Source organism: Netta rufina (assembly GCF_964035555.1).
Source record: "Netta rufina genome assembly, chromosome: 1".
NCBI classification, from domain to species: Eukaryota; Metazoa; Chordata; class Aves; order Anseriformes; family Anatidae; genus Netta; species Netta rufina.
In genome coordinates this window covers 153,105,285-153,122,432 of record NC_140123.1, presented here as the reverse complement: position 1 = coordinate 153,122,432, position 17,148 = coordinate 153,105,285, and the positions used below count along the sequence as shown (strand labels likewise).

Sequence of the window (17,148 nt, the reverse complement as noted above, 5' to 3'; positions counted from 1 at the left end):
TAGCTCGGGAATTAAATTTATATATTTCAGGCAGTTTCTCCCTTCAGCTACAACTATCTCTATCCCACAACAACAGAAAGCCAATGACTACATGGTTTCTTTTCAGCTGTGCCACGAGCTTTTCTACTCTTTCCTGACTCTCAAACATTGAATGGGGTGAAAGGAAAAAGGGGAGGGGGCAGAAAACCACTTTCCTTCCTCCCCAGAGCATGGCAGTCAAGGGGCAGGGGCTCTGGGCAAGGACCCTGCATCCTCACGTGGAAGCAAGGAGGGATGGAAAATTGCAGATGGGAAAAGTGCAGGTGGGAGCTACCCCATCACCTACACCAGTGCATCCACCTGGAAAGGTGGTGACAGAATTTTGGGGATGAGCAAGCTAAAAGGAGGCTTTTGGGGATGGCTTTCGTGATGGAGGCATTGCTTTGGCTCCAGAGCAGCACGAGCCCCAGCCCCCTACCAAAACCATGACCTCCTCTTTCTGGAGGTCTGCAGAAAGCTCCTTGTGCCACGTAGCTGCTCTGGCTTTGTCCCTTTCTGCCCAGGATTTGATATTTCTAGGGGTTTTGAATTTCACCACCCTGCAGAAAGGCCCCTGCTCTTGTTTCTCCAGATCGCTCTGGTCCTGTCCCCTTCCACCCACCGCTTCACTTTACAGGCACAGGGGAGAGGGGGTTTTTCCACTGCTGTTCCAGCCTGCGTCTTCTCAAAGCTCCCTAGGGACAATATTAAACACTGACATGCGCTTATGAGCCTCTTTCCCCCATACACATTAATTCTTTGACCTGGACTCCTAAGCACATGTAGCATGCACAGAAAAGTGATTTTTCTCCTCTTTTTTTAATTTTTTTTCCAGTGGCTGTACAGACCCAGCTTAGTGTGATCCACCCGCTCCTACCCACTTCATTTTTTCGAACTTAGTAAACTAGCAATTATGTCAAAGGAAAAGTTTGTTTTGTGTGATCTGCTTTATATAAGCGTGTTTGGCAATTCTTGAACTTTGTCTGCAGCATCCGCATGCTGGAATATTTCCCACTTGAAGTGTTCTTGGTATAAGTTAGCAAATAGCATAGATAAATGGGATGGGGGAATAAGTAAGAAAGACTTGTTTATACAGCTATCGAAATCCGTGCCAGGTCAGAGCACACAGAGGAGGATGAAACCTCTTCAACTCCATTTTAGTCCACGGCAGGATTGCACCATCCTCCTAAACAGACGTGCAACAGTCTGGAGGAAAGGACAAGGAGCCCAGGTCAAACAACATTTTGGAGAGGTCCTTAAAAAAGAGCAGGATTTCACTGTTCCTGGCTGGGTAAGAGATGCCTTCCCCTGCAGGGAGGATGCAGGGACAAGGCACCAAACCTCGCACAGCTCTGCTGCCTCGTGCCCCGCACACTCAGCCTTCCTGGGAATCGAGCAGGGCAGAGAAACGAGGGCATTGCAGGCAGCCAAGAGCCCGGCCCTGTTCACGGGAAGCCCCGCGGGGCAAAGCAATGTCAGCAGGGCCTGGGAGGGCGAGGGGAGAGCCACCCACAGGCACACGAGGGATTCCCGAGAAGCGAGCGCTGCTCCCCGCTCTGATCCTGCCCACATATTTCTCAGCAAACTCAGGTCCTGCCTCGGGGCGCTCAGTATTATTTGATTTATCGGAAGGGATAAATCTCCCTCCGCCCCTTTCAATGCTGGCCTCTGCTGCTGCATGCCCTGCTCCCTCTGCACTCCCCTCCTTCCTTAGGTGACCAGCCTGACACGACAATAAATCGGGGCAGGAACCCAAGTTTTGTCCTTTCACCCGTAACCCCTGGCCGTCGTCTCGCTTTGCCCAGAGCCTTATCGCAGCTCCCCGGGGAGCCACCAGGCACCACGGTCACCCTGGAGGCCTCCCCGTGCTGCTTGCGAGCTGCAGGGTTTGGGGAAGGCTGCAGCAGGCAGGGAAGAGGCACGCTTGCCGCCTGCTGTCAGAAGCCTGAACTGAAAGGGGAAGAGCGCTGCGATGCCGAAACCTCTGCCAGCTCCTCCAGGCCTCCCCTGACTTGATGCAGAGCAAGCAGCTCAGCAGAAGACCTCCTCTCCTCACTGCCCACCTCTGCTGCAACACGAAGATGAACTCATCTGCAAGGCAGCCACATCATGACATAGCTACGGCTTTTGGGTCACTCAACACAAAGCTTGCTTTGGGACAGGAGCAGAAGCTGCTGAAGAAAAGCGCGTCAACCTCTCCTCCTGCCCTCTCCAACCTCGTGGAAGTCCATTAAGGGCAGAGATGTGCATTTTGTCTACCCAAACCACTAATTTATATTTTAACTCCAGCACCAACGCTCTGCAAGGATGCATGGGACGAAGTCCTTACACTTCAAAGTCATCTACACGGGCTCAGGCCACTTTCACGGCAGAAGCTCGCTCGCTGCAAGCTGCAACCCCGTGGGCTGGAGGAATAGAGGGTTTCACCGGGAAGAGCTGTCACACCCACACGCGGGTGATGTAAGGAAGAGAGCAAGCCACACGGGTGCCAAGGAGTGTAGCTATAAGTTATTTATTCTGCAAAATAGAGGTATCTTCTATGGAGTTGAACACTGGAATCACAGCATTATGAATCGAGTTGTGGAAACATTATGACAGCACGCACACACGCAGGCACACGCCCGTACACCTACACACGCGCACACGCAGCCTTCGTACAGGCCCCTACTCTTGCATTATCCAGAAGGGAGCCCTCTCTGCAACTTTATTTGTAAAAAAAAAAAAACCTGCAGCGAGGGTTGCATTCAAGACCCTATCTCTTATTCACAGGGCTTCCAAGGGACAGAGGTCGGCCGGGACGAGGTGCAGGGCGCAGGCAAGTCGTGTGTCGAGAGCGCAGCACAGGCTGCCCGGCGCGTCCCGGGCAGGAGTTAACTCTGGGCAGCACCCAGCTCTCAGCTGCAGCGCTCTCATCCCTGCCTCAGCCTCTGCTCACGCAGCCGAGTGCCGGGTGGTGGGAGGGAGGAGGCACGTTTCCCCGTTAGGACACCGTCAGCGCTCCCTGCTCGCCATGGTCCATGTTCCAAAGGCGGTAAAACTCTGCAAAGTCCACGTAGGGCTCCACGCGCCCGTCCTCATCGGGCTGGAGCGAGTGCGTGGGGCGGGAGCGGAAGAGCCCCCCATCCGAGCTGGAGCTGCTGCTCTGCGTGTGGGTGTTGGTAGACTGGAGAGTCACAGTGGGGCTTTGGCTGTGGGGAGAGAGAACACGGGCATCTTTATTTTGCCCCACATCTGCAATTTTGCACCCAAAAGGCACCAGAACAAGTGTTGGTTCTCCACAGATTAAGCTGTCCTGTGCAAACAGGTGAAAGAAGTTGCAGCCCTCCTGCTCTGTCACAGTACTGGGTATGCTGAGAAGTGTGTGGGACTGGTGAATGCCACAGAAACCTGCCTTACCTCTAGCTGGACAACCTTAAGCACAACTGGAAAAGGGAGAAGGAAAAGGGAGAAGGAAAAGGGAGAAGGAAAAGGGAGAAGGAAAAGGGAGAAGGAAAAGGGAGAAGGAAAAGGGAGAAGGAAAAGGGAGAAGGAAAAGGGAGAAGGAAAAGGGAGAAGGAAAAGGGAGAAGGAAAAGGGAGAAGGAAAAGGGAGAAGGAAAAGGGAGAAGGAAAAGGGAGAAGGAAAAGGGAGAAGGAAAAGGGAGAAGGAAAAGGGAAGCATGCACTCTGCTGGCCTCCTCATACCCATACAAATCAAGCTTTACAGGAAGAGTCTGGCAGCAGCAAAGCTATTCTTGCACGACCTGTGTTACAGCAAAGCAGCCCTGGTGTGTCAGCCTCATTGTTTTTGGAGCTACCCGAACACAATAAGCATCGAGCTTCTTCACTTTTCTGTTTATACACACTCCACCCCGTGCCAAAAGGCTGAACTCAAACCAGAGCCATGAGTACGATCCTGCAAAGCAGATCCAAACAGAATCCAGGTCTAACCTTTATCCTTTTTTCTACCCTGGCCTCCACCTGCGAGGAAGCCAGCTTGTGCAGCACCACCTCTCCTGCACCCCTGCCCTTCCTTATTAAAAACGAAGGGCACCCATTCTCCCTCCACGCACGGCGCAGGATATTTACTTGGTGAGGGTGGGGGTGGCTTCATCCAGAGTGGAGCTGCTGTGGGCACCGTTGACCATCTGGCCTTGGGAAGGCATGACAAGGGACAGCGTGACGCTTGTCTTGCTTGTGCTTTGGGAGCTGGAATACGGCACGGAGACTGGGTAGACACGGCCTCCTGAGAAGGGAGAAAAGAGAATTATAAACGCAGGTGAGACATCAGTGACTGAAGGTGCACAGAAAAAAAAAAAAAAAAGTCAAAGGAAGAGCCAAAAATCCAAGGGAAGAATTTATATCAAACCGCCTTTCTGAGATGCTAAGATGCAAATTGTTACAGACTCCAGGCCTCAGAAGCCAATAATCCCTTTAACAGACAAATCCTTCTACACTGAGCACCTCCACTCCCAACGCCAGATCAATCAAGAGGACTGATCTTCCACCCTCTATTGTTCCCTTCCCTCCGCAGCATACCTTGTGTTGGTGTTAGCGTGGGCTGGCTCATCTCACCCAAGGGGTACCCGAAGTTCCTGACGAGCAGGGTCATGTCCTCGTGCCGGGGACAGAACTTGGACCGCTCCCCGCCGCTGGCAAAAGTGTCGCAGTGGATCCTCTTGACGCGGTCCACCACTGCTTGGGCCACAGCATCCAGCGACGTCTGCTTGGCAAACTCTGTGGCTATCATGGCTGCAATTTCCTGAGCAGAGAAAGGGGAAAAAGAAAAGAAGAAAGAAAAAAAAAGCAGAAGGATGTTTAGGAGATGCTGGAGGAAACCTTATCCAGCCAAGTGATTGAAGAGTTTTTATGGCAACTTATCCAGCTATGGTCCTTGCCAGTCTCACTTGCTGATATGTGCCTAGAATCATCCCACTCCCTCTAAAGGGCTCCTCCTAAAGGGGCAGGAAGCTGCCTGGAAGAACTGGCTTGGCAAAGCAGCTCTCCCATCATTAGGGGCTGGAATGGGGATGCACAGGCACCCAGCCCGGGCAGCACTCACCACACAGATGCGGAGGATGGCCTGTGTGAGAGCAGTTGACCCCCCTGCAGTAAATCAACAGCTGAGGGAACGTTTCCTGTGAGGGCACACTCACCTGGTTGGCCTGCCCAGGCCCGTGAGCTGCCTCCAGAGCTTTGTAGAGCCCCTCAGACATAAGCACCAAGAAGCCAGTCACCCCATCCAGCGAGTGCCCTCCGTGGATTTCAGGCTCTGCTATGATGGGCTTAGATTTAGCAGCACTGCAAAGAGACAGTGTCTTTAACAATCGCTCTTGCCACAGTAGGTAACAACAGAGGGTCATGAAGGGACTAAAACCACAAAGGGAGTTTTTTCTGACCTGAGCAGTTCAATATCAGTGTAGCCATATTTGACTTTGTAATCTCCAATGCGCCGAGTGCTTTCCTGCCCGCGAATCGTTCCCACTTGTTTTATTTTCCCTGCATCCAAACCTGCCAGATTAAAAAAAAAATAAAAAAAATACAAAGTTTGGGAAACTTGCAGGACTCCCCGTGGTCATACTGTCAGGAAGGAGAAAAGGAAGATCCACAGCTAAAGAGAATGGTAAGATGAAGCAAGGTGCCAAATGATACTTCTTCCCTACAGGAAGGAGAGGAAGAGCAGGTTGCTCTGTTCCACGGGACACCTCATTAGCTGTAATCTGGGAACGAGAGAGGAGAGAAATGCATACAGCCCAGCCCTCACACTAAAAGCAGTGGCTGGCAGTGAGACAAAGCCCACGGCCTGGTCCGAAGCCACCAGCAGCAGCTGGCCTGAGCGCACAGGCATTTGCTGAAACGGCCGTGGAACATCTGCGCCTGTCAGCTCTGGCCTGCACGATGGGAGGAGGAAAGCAGGAAGGGGGAAAACATATGCGAAGGATTCTTTTTTTTTCTTCCACCCTGTTATTGATCCCCATTCCTAAATTCCGTCTGACAAACTCACTAATATGCTAACGTGGAGAAGGAGAAACGGAGAACTGTCTGCCAAAAGGACTCAGTTTGGTCAAGTGCTCAGATTGGCGGTAGCTACTCTTAAAACAAGGATAATCTGTAAACATATACTTAATTTAAATTAAGTTTAAGGGGATCTACCTCTGCTTTGTTGTGTAACTCATGTCTGTTGGGGACTATGAAGGAATCACACCTCAAAGAAAGTCCTAACAGGCACCGTCTGGGGACAGCTGCTACGTGAGGCAGGACTCAGAGCAGACGAGCCACTTACCTGGTCTGTCCTGGCAATTCCCCCTTCCTGGTTATACCTGGAGCTAACAGGCAGAAAATGTTATTTTGAGATTTATATCTAGGGATGACTGTCCTCAGTACAAGGTGAAGGCAAGGGTCCAACTGAAACCCTCCCTCTGAGTCAAACCGAGCCTCACCGCGCAGATGGCTCCACACCTACCCCAGCAGTAAGACACAACTCTGCCATCTGCTGCAGACCCAAGCTGACTCATCAGCATGGCCTGGCTCATTTGCCAGCTCCTGGCAGGGGGATACGAGCTATCGACAGACACAAACACGGGGAAGCTCCAAGCACGCCGGAGGGGTTGTGTCCAAATCACAGCGACTCTCCCGGAGCACTGAGCGAGCTGCAGTGTGCTGGGTGAAGAGCCACACAGGCAAAAGGCCTCTCTCTCTCTTTCCCCAGGACAGGTGCAACACAGGCACCATCACGATAAAAAGTTTGGGGGATAGAATTTATCCCTGTGCTTCAGCTCAGCCCCACAACGGTCACCACTGGGCCCCCAAAAGCCTGTGTACATTGACTTTTTCTACAAGCTCTCCCTTCTGTTGGGATTGCCAGTTGGAGAGCCACTGCTGCGCCAGATTAAGGTCAGTGTACCCAGCAGATTCCTGTTCCACTGTGGACTGCAGCTAAACTCCCTAGAGCGTTTCTGGCAGCAGAAAGGCAGTTGAAGGCTCTCTTTCCCTAGATTCCTGTATTCAGTCCTTCGTTTCACAGCACATGCCACTACTGCAGGAGTATGAGTAAGGCAAAAAAAAAAAAATAAAGAGAAATGGAGTGAAACAAGAGCTATCAGCAAAAACCTACCGCACTGACAGCCTCACCAGATAAGAATATAGCTACCAGGTGAGCCTAATGAAGAATGCCAAGTTAGATCTACCTAAGCAAAGGCACAGAGCAAAAGTAGCTCAACAAGAAGAGTCTGGTGCTAACAGTCACACAAGTGGTCTGGGCTAGTTCTAGACAAAGAAAGAAAACACGCCAAAGATTGTAAAGGAAAAGGGAAATTGCCCGAAGCAAGATGTCAGTATTAGACAGAGTTCAATAGTTAACTGATGTGAGAGCAGTAAATGTCAGTGTTTGGTCTGACTCTGTCTGAAGTCTATCTGCTTTTTTTTGCAGTAGCAGCTTGTACAAAGGCGGATTGGAACACACCATCCTGAGGGTGTGGCATCGCGCAGAACCTAACCAGCAGAACTGTGGTTTGCCTCCAGAGGGGCAGTCACCTCATGTCCATCCTGCTTCTGCCCTCTGGCTGTGTGCTTCTGCTCCTGCCTTCCTTATCGACTCTAGTAATGGCACAGCTGGAGGGCAAATCAATGTCAGTTTGGCAGCCAGACATGAAACTAAGTCTCAAAATGAACAAAGAGGGGGAAAAAAAAAGAAAAAAGATAGTTTTCTGTAGGTTCAGCAAGCTGAACTTACTCACACTGTAGCCTCACTGTGGCTAGACATGCAGAAAAAGGCACTGAACTGGTAATTTGAAACCACAGCCCACAGGGAGCTTCTTTTTGTGGTCTGTTATTGTTTCCAGTGGCTTGAGTCATTCCCGGTGCCCCAGATAAACTGAGGCACGAGATGTTCTCAGATAAGGAGATGAAAATCAAGCACTCACCCAGCTGGGAGAAGCGAAAGAGCTCATCCTCGTTCTCTGTCGTATGGTCCACGTTGAGCTGAGTCACCTGCAGCCCATCCACCGTGGACTTACACAACAGTGCCCGGTTGGTACCTGCAGCGGGAGTAGCGAGATGAGGCACCAGATAGCTCTGCGTTAAGAGGGAGAACATATCCAAACGGGAAAGGAAAAGGAGAGGGGAATAAGGACAGAAAAGAAGAGAAAAGCTCATGTACTCTCTCTTCATGATCTTCTAAAAGTAGCCTTGCCCGCAGCATGCTAGGCCTGTTGGGCAGCTCTTCTTTTAGGCCCGAGCCAGCACCTCACGATCAAGCTCTCCACTCCTCAGTGAACCTGCACTACCGCCTCTCAACCCATTTTTCCCCATTTTTCTTTGGATACATGCATTGCATCTGTCATTATCTGCAGAGATGATCACCCAGACTGATTTCAATCGGGCCTACAAATAGCAAGCATATTGCTCGTTGGCCACAGACCAAAGGAACTGCCCCCCACGTTCTCATTTCTTTCACTTCCTAGAGCTGCAGCCATCCTCAGAAACGCCTCGACTGAGATGCTAAGCACAAATGCTGAAACACAAAGAACAACTCACCAACGTTGGCAATATAGAGCTTGTTGTTGAGAACAACAGCCACGATCGCCATGGCTCCTCCAGAGATCTCCTGCTCTACAACCTTCAATCTCTCCACAATCTTCTGGTACTGAGGAGGCAGCTGGTGGTGAGGAACACCCTGGAACCCAAGATTATGGGGGAGGCTTAAACACACAGTCCACAGCACTGGAACTATGTAAGACATACAATTATTTGCTCAATCCTAACATCCTGTGGGTCTGATAAGGTTCTGGAAACGACAATCCAGTTCACCTGAAGACCAGAATTCATGTCTGCCCAGGTGCCATGCAAATTGGAGGCCTTGCCTCTCACCCACATCATGTCTGTGTCCCTGGAAGAGCCACACCTTGTGGGCTGAACACCTTCCCACAATATGTTTAGTTCTTTACTAAGAAACCCAATGATGAGTTTACGTAGTACTAGTAAGAACATTGGGAACTGTGGGATGCGGACCAAGACACTTGTTGCACTTCCCACAAGCTCCCAGAAGAGAACTACAGGGATGCAATTTTCAATTACAGCTGCCCTCGGACCAGACTGACTAATGTCCCATCCAACAGTCTGGAAAGTAAAACCTCCAGAAATTTTCCTTCTTAAGGCCACGTTACCTCTGGTAGCTGGGACTGCAGGCTGGCCTTCTCTGCCAAAGCATCATCGATGGACTCCAGGAAGCTTCTTTCTACCACATCAAAAGCCTGAAAAAGGCCATAAGAGAAACTGAGCACTTGTCCAGCACCTACAGATCTCTGAGCCTACCCATCCTCACCTCTCTAAGACCAGTTCATAGAAGTGGTTGATCACTGTACATACAGACATTCAAGATCACAGCATCATATTAAAATGCAATTATTTTAGTGCAGCTACTTAACAGCTTGTAAAAACAATCTGTTACTACTCAAAACAGGAGACAAAAACACACAAATTACAATCGCAGCAATGTCAGAGACCTATCTGATTTTGTATGTTGATTGTAAAAACTTATCTATCACTCAAGAAAGTGCGCTCACAATCCATCTCCCCACGCATTAACTTCTCCTTTTCACTCGTTGTCATCTCTTTCACAGGCTGACTTGTTCCTACATGTCCAGTGAAGACTGGCTGCAGCTTCCTGGAGAGCTGTCAGCAGTGTGCTGACAGCACTGGGGGACAGATGGGTATGAGGTGGGAGTGAAACAAAGCACTACAGCTGCTCACAGGATGAGTACAATCACAACCATTGGCAGATGTTTCCAAGCCCCTCAGAAACCAGATGCTGCTCCCCTGGTGGCAAAAAGAGGAGGTGGGTAGTGTGAGGAGCAGGAGCTGTTCCCAGCCAAAGCTGCTTTACCTGCAGCAGAACTCGACGCACGTCAGCATCGCTGTGATCTGCGTGAAGCTGGCCCAGCAGCAGCTCGGCAGAGAGCCTCTGACCCACAAAGTTGGTGACTCGGTTGCCATCGTAGCCATTGAAGACACCGTAGAGGTAGCAGTTGTTCTCACTCCTATCAGAGACAAGAGCAAAAAGGTTAGAGATGGCTGTGGTACAAAGACACACGTGAGGACTAACTGCAGGAACCTCCTGCGTTCTCCACGTTCTCTGTGAGGAGCTGAACACCACGTTTACCTGCCCTTGCGCCTGCAGGGCTCCGTGACCGAGGCACAACCCGCTCACCTGAATTTTAACCAGTTATCCTCCAAGGGGTGACCCTCCGTCCCTTTGCCGTCTGCGCTGTAGGAGCGGTTTGGGGCTGAGCCCACCCCGGAGAGATGGCAGGACGGCAAGTCGTCTGTCCAGCTGGGCTGCTGCTCCTGGGGGGGCAGGAAGACGAAAAAAGAGACCCCGTAAACCCCAAGCAGGCTGAAGGTGGGTTACGAGACCACCCCCACCCCCTTGCTAGCCAGAAACCCGAACCGAGAGCCGCAGCCGGGTCCTGCCCTGCACGGGGACCCCCGCGGCTGGCAGCGCTCCCCCGGGACAGGGGGACCCCTCAGGCAGGGCTACCACCTCCAGCCGCCCCCCGAGCCCCCCGGGCTGGTCAGGAAGCCGAGCTGCCAGCCCAGCAGGGCCTCCCCCAGCCGGCACCGGGGGCAGCGCGGCGGGCGGGGGGCTCGCACCTCCCCGCCGCCACCGCCACCCTCCCGGCCCCCCGGGCTTCCCCCCTGAGGAGCTGAGGGGCCGGGAGGGCAGGAGGAGCGGGTCTGCCCTCGCACACACCTGGGGGAGTGCGGGAGCAGGGAGGGGGGAAGGCGCCACTCACACTCTGCAGCAGGCTCCTCCTCTGCGCCGCCATCTTGCAGCAGCGGCCTCCTCCTTCTCCCCCGCCCTTCCCTTCGCCGGGCCTCCGCCTAGTGGCGGGGGGAGGGCGCTGAGGGGAGGCCGCCATGCGCGGGTCTCCGGGCAGGGGGAGGTGGTTGGGCAAGCTGTGGTGGAGTTTTGTCACCCCAGGCGGTAAATAATGGTTCCTGGTGGTGGAAGGGAGCCTGCTGTGCTCCGGGTTGTGCCCGCTGCTTCTTGTTCTGGTAGTTGGCAGTGCTGAACAGAGCCCGCTCCGTCATCTCTGCGCCTTCTGGTCATCAAAAAGCTGGCCCCAAAGTGCCAGGAGCAGGCAACACATCGCTCTGTTGGCGTGGAGTGACTGCTGGGGTCTGATCTTCAGAAAAACGCCTGGGGAGTCCTTGGTAGGGGCAACTGCCATGGGACCGGCTGCCCTCAGCTCTCCTGCTCAGCCCTGCCAGCCTGCCTGCCCACACGATGTGCAAAAACAACTTCTTTTATTCACCCTTTAGAACCTATCTTTGTCTTTTTTAGGTTGAGGTGAACTCTGCCAGGAGGGGCAGTTCCCACTTAACCAGCTCTGCTGGAGTGGGAGGAGGTCACAGGAATCAAAGGACGATGCGTATGGGGTGTGTGTCTTCCAAGTGGTTGATGAGTGAAATTCCCATTGCTAGAACTCCACAGCCTGTAAAGAGCTACCATACTGGCAGAGGCATTTGTATGATTTATACGATTTTATAAGGAAGAGATGTGTATATTATTTTTGCCCAGGGAAGTGGTGGAGTCACAGTGCCTTGTGGTGTCCAAGAAGGGCCTGGACAAGGTGCTATGAGATACGATTTAGTAGGGTAGTGGGTAGTGTTAGTAATAGGACGGTTGGACTAGATGACCTTGTAGGTCCTTTCCAACCTTATGATTCTATGATTACAAGTCAGTGGAAGAGCCCTCCAGGTGTGTGACTGGTGTGACCTGAAGTGTGTGATGACAGGTAGACAGGCTGCAGCGCCAGGGTGCTGGGCACAGAGCACATTTCTCTGGGTGAACCCAGGCTGAAGGGGCTCCAGCACGAGAGACTTGCAGTTGCAGTCATGTAGCAGCACAGTTGTGAGGGCATGAGTGTTAAGTAGTCTTGACTTCCAGCAGTCACTTGATACTCTTTTAATGACATCTTTGTGGCAAATATATTAGATTCAGATGCACTTCAGAAATAATTGCCAGTTAATTAACCTCATTCTATGGAATGATGGGTTTTGCTGCAGGGGATCCTGCCAGAGGATTCCAGCTCCCTTTCCTGTAAATCCTTTGTCTATTGTTTTGTTACATCTCTTTCTTCCAAATATACAAAGATTTCAGATCCTTTCTCTTCCCTTCAGGCTGAAAAGACTCACAGATATTCAGCCATTCAAGCAGACTTAGGTACGGAGGCAGAATTACTTTTTAAAGGCTATATTCGTGAAAGATAGAAGAAAATGCTAAATTTAGAGTCTCAGTCTACACACAAATTTTCACATGTTTAGCTTTATGCATAAGCTTGGTTTCACCAATGTCATTTGAAGTATTCCTGTGAGTAAAGCTGTGAGTGGGTACAAATAATTTTAGTAATGGAGCTCGAGTCTGCATTAAAATTAAAAGTAGGATGGATGGATTTAGTACTAATGAAGATCTGTTTTCTTACCAGGACCAAGAGTTCCCGGTGCTGCAGAAATCTGCCTAGAACAGCATTGTGTGTGCTGCTGAAAAGCAACGGGCAAGTTTATCTGCTTTAAAACACGATGTCACTTTTTCAGCATTGCAGCAAAAGCTTATGCTTATTTAATGACATTCAAGGTTGCAGTCCTGCACCTTGATGAGTACAGGCAGACCCTGTCCTTGCACAGAACACCACTGAAATCAGCAAGGCCTTGGACGTGCTCGGAGACTGCCAGCGTGTATTGCATTGCAGGACTGGGGGTTTTAGGAGTCATTTGTATCTTATGTCTGCGAGTCTTTCTGAGACTAGCAAGAGTGGAGTCTGCGTGTGTCTGTGATAGGGCAGAATATGATTTCAATGAGTAAAACAACTCTCCTAAAGGTGTGAGATAGAAAAGCTGCCGTTTTCCGTGTTTGTACAATGACTAGTCACCTCTTTGTAGTTGTATGCCTTGTTCCTAGTTTAAATGTATGACTTCAGCTCTCATAGTCACTGATCACTGTCATTCCATTTTTTTATTCTTCTTTTTTTTTTTTTTTTTTTTCCTCATTTGGGCTGGAAAACTGACCTGGTGCAAAACATTTTCTGTTGGTGAAAATACTTGTGCCAGCTTCAGGATATTCTTGTGGCTCTGTCACTGAGCTTCTGCCCTAAGATTGAGCAAGGCACTTAACTACTTAGTCTGCAAAAAGTGAATAGTTTGATTTGCCAAGCAAGGCTGCTTACAATGCTAAATGCATGTTTGTCCATCCTTTTGCAATCTTCCAAAAGGAAAGTGCTACTGAAGCTCATTTCCTGCTTTATGAATACCTGCTTGCAGAGACCAGCATCTTTAAGCAGTACGTGCTAGATGGAATACTGCACCAACAGAGCTTCTGTTGCTGTATTGATAGAGCTTATTTGTTCTTTGTTTTATTTATGCTCCCTACCTTCAGTAAATCCTCCCAGAATTTCAGCTATATACCATGCTGTATTCTCATACAGCAAAAATCTCCACAGCAATGCAGGATATCAGTCACTGAACTCATCCATGCACCAGTAAATGAATTGTCTAATTCAATGACTACCAAATCTTCAGCTCCCTCTCCATGTTAAACTCCTGTATTCCTCATTCCTCTCTCCCTCTCTCTTTTTGTATTTATTGCTTCTCGTTATTCTCCGGTCCCAGTGCCAGGTTTTATATACACGGTATTTCTGGTGCCAAGCGGTACTACAGCCTTCCTGTTTTTGCAAATGTTTTCTCTGCAGAAAAAGGAGAAGCACGGTCACACTGCTGGGCTGGAGGATAAAAGATGAAGAATGTTATTGAACACCCTGCCCCGAGGAGCAGGGAGCACAGGGCAGCCCCAGCATGGTGCTGCAGTAGACATTCAGACATCCTACACAATGGGAGGCAATTACAGGATCGCCAGCAGAAACCCTCACATCAGTTATTTTTTCTCTACTGATCGCAAGCGAGATACATTTAGGGAGATTTTTTTTTTTTTTCTGCCTTGTTTTGCTAATAATGGAGGCTGGGGCTGGAGAGGAAAGTCATGATTTTTGGCAAGGCTTGCAGCAGGTGATGTGGAAGAAAAGAAGGGTCTGTGACAGAGCCAGATTGCTACACTTGCTCAGCACCTACCATGGACAGAAAAGGATGGTGGAGGGGGGTGGCATTGCAAGCTCCACCCTGAGCTCACCCCACCTACCTCTACCAACTGCAGCCCGATGCTTCCCACGGGCACAGATGCCCTAATGCTCCTGCCTCATTTGTAGGCTGCTATTTCCAGGCAGGTTGAAAAGGCCAAGAAATAGAGATAGAGCAACAGAGAGAACGAGCATGATGAAAGGAAGGAGAGCTGGAGACAGAGAGGAGGTAGCAATTCTTTCCCCTAGCACCTGCCAGAGAGTTGGAAAGCTACTGCGAGGAGAAAGGGAGATGGAGAGGGAATGTTTATCCCCCCCAAGAGAATGAGACAAATATCACTGCAAGAGAGATTTTGTACAGAGCTGTAGACCAGCTGGAGTTTTGAGGGAGGGAAATGAGGTTGTTTCATTTGTGCTGAGGCATATGATTTTTCTGACTTCTATGATGTGCTAAATAAAGCCTCATCTCCTGGAGTTCTGGGATTATGTGAACTTTTAAAAAAAAACTTTATAGTAGAATTGTGTTTGTAGATGTCATGCCTGCAGGGAGAAGCTTCAAAACGTGACTCATAAGAGCTTGAAATACCAGAAAGCAATTAAACAGATTTCAGATGATTAGAAGAAACAAACAAACTCATAATGCTGAAGTCTTACTCATTGTAAATGCTTGTTTTTGACAATTTGGTCTCAGCAGTTCTTAACTCCTCCCGTTGCTAAGACATCTCTAAAACACTTCCACCCCAAAAGCTAGGGCTGTAGGAAGATCTTTTTCCAAAGAAAGGTTAATCAAGGGACAGGTGGGTACATCAACACTTTTGGGTGTACTCTTATGTGAAGCTACAGTGTGTGTGTGTGCTCAGCTGTACCCAAGAAGGGAGCCAGTTTGGAGGACTAGGTACAGCCAGTTTACCATCGTGTGTCTCTGCGTGCTGTCCTCAAGCTGCACAATAGCAGGCACGTTACATACTGTGGTACTCGAGTGATGAGAAGGAAGCTTTATCTAAATATTATCACAGGGTAGCATTTTGAATTTTATTTTTATCACAGAGCGAGTTGAAATGAGATCCTTTTTTTTAAGGCTGGGCTATCTCTTACTGAAACCCAGTCTTGAGAGCTCTTGTTTCCCAGTATTTATGTTTTGAAAATGTGTACTATGCTGGGCACCCAAGCAATGGTCACACACAGATGAATACAAGTAAAGACACATCAAAATAATAAAAAGATCTGCTTCCCTCGGTGTGAAAACATTGGTGTTCATATTATATTTTTGCATGTCCTCCATACACACCTTCTACCCCTTTCAGAATAAGTCTCCCGTTCTAATGCGGTACTTCAAGCTCCTGCTCGTCTTTTCCTGCTGAGTAGGTAAGAGACACTTGATGGGTGTGATTTGAAACAGGCCAAGCAAAACAAGCAACTGTTGGAAAAGCCCTCCCTCCACAAAGAAAACCCAGACCAATTTTTCACATAGTTTGGTTATTTTGAATGTCGTAACTTTATTGAGACACCAGTAGTTACCACCTTCACTTTGTTAACCACAAATATATAGGACATTGTAAACACAGGTGCCGAGGTGGCGGGGGTCGCTGTAGTGGGGTTTGAGGACGGACGGGGGAGCGGGGAGGAAGGGTGAAGGGACACTCGGGCTTAGACAAGACCACTCAGGGGATCCTGTATGCAGCAGGCCATCCGCGAGTCATCGTATATACGTATATATGTATAGCTTTATATTATACATCCTTTGAAATATATATATATAATATATATACTATACACAGGCAGTAATGTGTCAGGGGAAGGGGCAGGGCAGCCCAGGTGGTGTTACGGGTGCCACGGGGAGTTGTTTGGATGGATGGTTTGGACTCACTGCGCGAGGTGGCCTCGCTGGGCTCCTTGCCTTGCACCCGCTCTGGGGACCAGAGCCGAGCCTCCTGTGGAGGCCATCCCACTATGCTGCCTTCCTGGGGCCTCCCAAGTGCTCGCGAGGCTGTGGGGACACAAATGCCCTCCTCCCCTGAGGGAACTGCCAGGAAGAACGCGGAGGGGAAGGGGGTGCAATGAGGTGATGAACTGGGTGCTGGGGACAGGGGAAAACGGGGCATGGGGACGTGTCCAGAGGTTGAAGCCACAGGTAGAGGTGGGGCAAAGGTTCATCATTCCTTTGCCCTTCACAGCCCCTGCTTTCATGGAAGTCCCTTACTTGGAGGCTTTGTAAGATAAGAAGACATCAATGGGCCGTTGCGCCCAGCAGGGGATCCGTAATCCTCTGTAATCCAGACAAATGGCATGGCGGGAAGAAAGCCTTCTTATCATTTTGCTTATGTAGCCTTCCCTCTGATCTCCTAATCCCCAGAGTGGGACTGATCTCACCAAAGTTGAGGAGCTAAAAGGGACATGTTCCAGCCAGCTGCCCGGGCCTTGCCTATGATCACCAGAAACAGGAAGCACCTTATCAGGAGCGCCTGAGATAAGATAAACAACCCCTTGGGTAGGGCCATCTCCAGAGATGGCCATATGCCACTGGAAGTTGCATTTTGAGGGGGAGGCTTGTCCCACCTCAAACCCACTGGAGGCCATCAGATGGTTACGAGGGAGGCGAGCCAAAGACGATAAAGGAAGGCTTTCTCGTGAGTCACCCCCGCATGATGTTTAGCCATCTATGTAGCTCTGATGGGGGTAGGGCCATGCTACACCCTAAAACAGGTCCCCAGGTAGACCGCCCCGATGCATGGCCTGTACCTCATGCAGCTGGTCCCTCGCCCCCTCCCTGACGAGATGGGGCAGGTAATGAGCGATTCCTCCCAGAACGGACAACGTATTTTATGCCAAGGGTTGATTATTTATAGCCGCTGCCTCCTCTCCCCTTTGGCTTCCCCCAAACACCCAAAATGAAAGCGTGAAGGGTGACACGGATGAGTCTGGGTGAGTACAACGAGTTTTTCTCCTCCTCCACCTCGTTATTCTCTCATTCCACTCCCCCCTTAGGAGAGATGGACTGGAGGGAGCTCCCCCCCACAGCCACA

At 50.2% G+C, this 17,148-nt stretch overlaps 1 protein-coding gene across 1 annotated transcript; it reads right to left on the bottom strand.

Annotated features, from left to right (window-relative positions):
* Positions 1 to 2,514: 2,514 nt before the first annotated feature.
* TAB1 (TGF-beta activated kinase 1 (MAP3K7) binding protein 1) lies at positions 2,515 to 10,837 on the bottom strand. The gene is made up of 11 exons (XM_084294261.1): positions 10,790 to 10,837; positions 10,204 to 10,340; positions 9,880 to 10,033; positions 9,161 to 9,247; positions 8,532 to 8,670; positions 7,919 to 8,032; positions 5,396 to 5,507; positions 5,153 to 5,297; positions 4,536 to 4,758; positions 4,086 to 4,242; positions 2,515 to 3,206 (listed from the first exon to the last, which is right to left on the bottom strand). Exons 1-11 carry the CDS (start codon positions 10,820 to 10,822, stop codon positions 2,999 to 3,001), a joined length of 1,509 nt encoding a protein of 502 aa, XP_084150387.1. The 5' UTR covers positions 10,823 to 10,837; the 3' UTR covers positions 2,515 to 2,998.
* Between the last annotated feature and the right edge of the window lie 6,311 nt (positions 10,838 to 17,148).

What these genes read in the sequence shown, in the direction of transcription:
- TAB1 (XM_084294261.1), bottom strand. Translation starts at nt 10,822, where the DNA reads ATGGCGGCGCAGAGGAGGAGCCTGCTGCAGAGT. An exon ending in GATAACTGGTTAAAATTCAG is followed by an intron (nt 10,034 to 10,203) that starts GTGAGCGGGTTG and finishes TGTCTCTGATAG; the next exon opens with GAGTGAGAACAACTGCTACC. An exon ending in ACTGATATTGAACTGCTCAG is followed by an intron (nt 5,298 to 5,395) that starts GTCAGAAAAAAC and finishes GTCTCTTTGCAG; the next exon opens with TGCTGCTAAATCTAAGCCCA.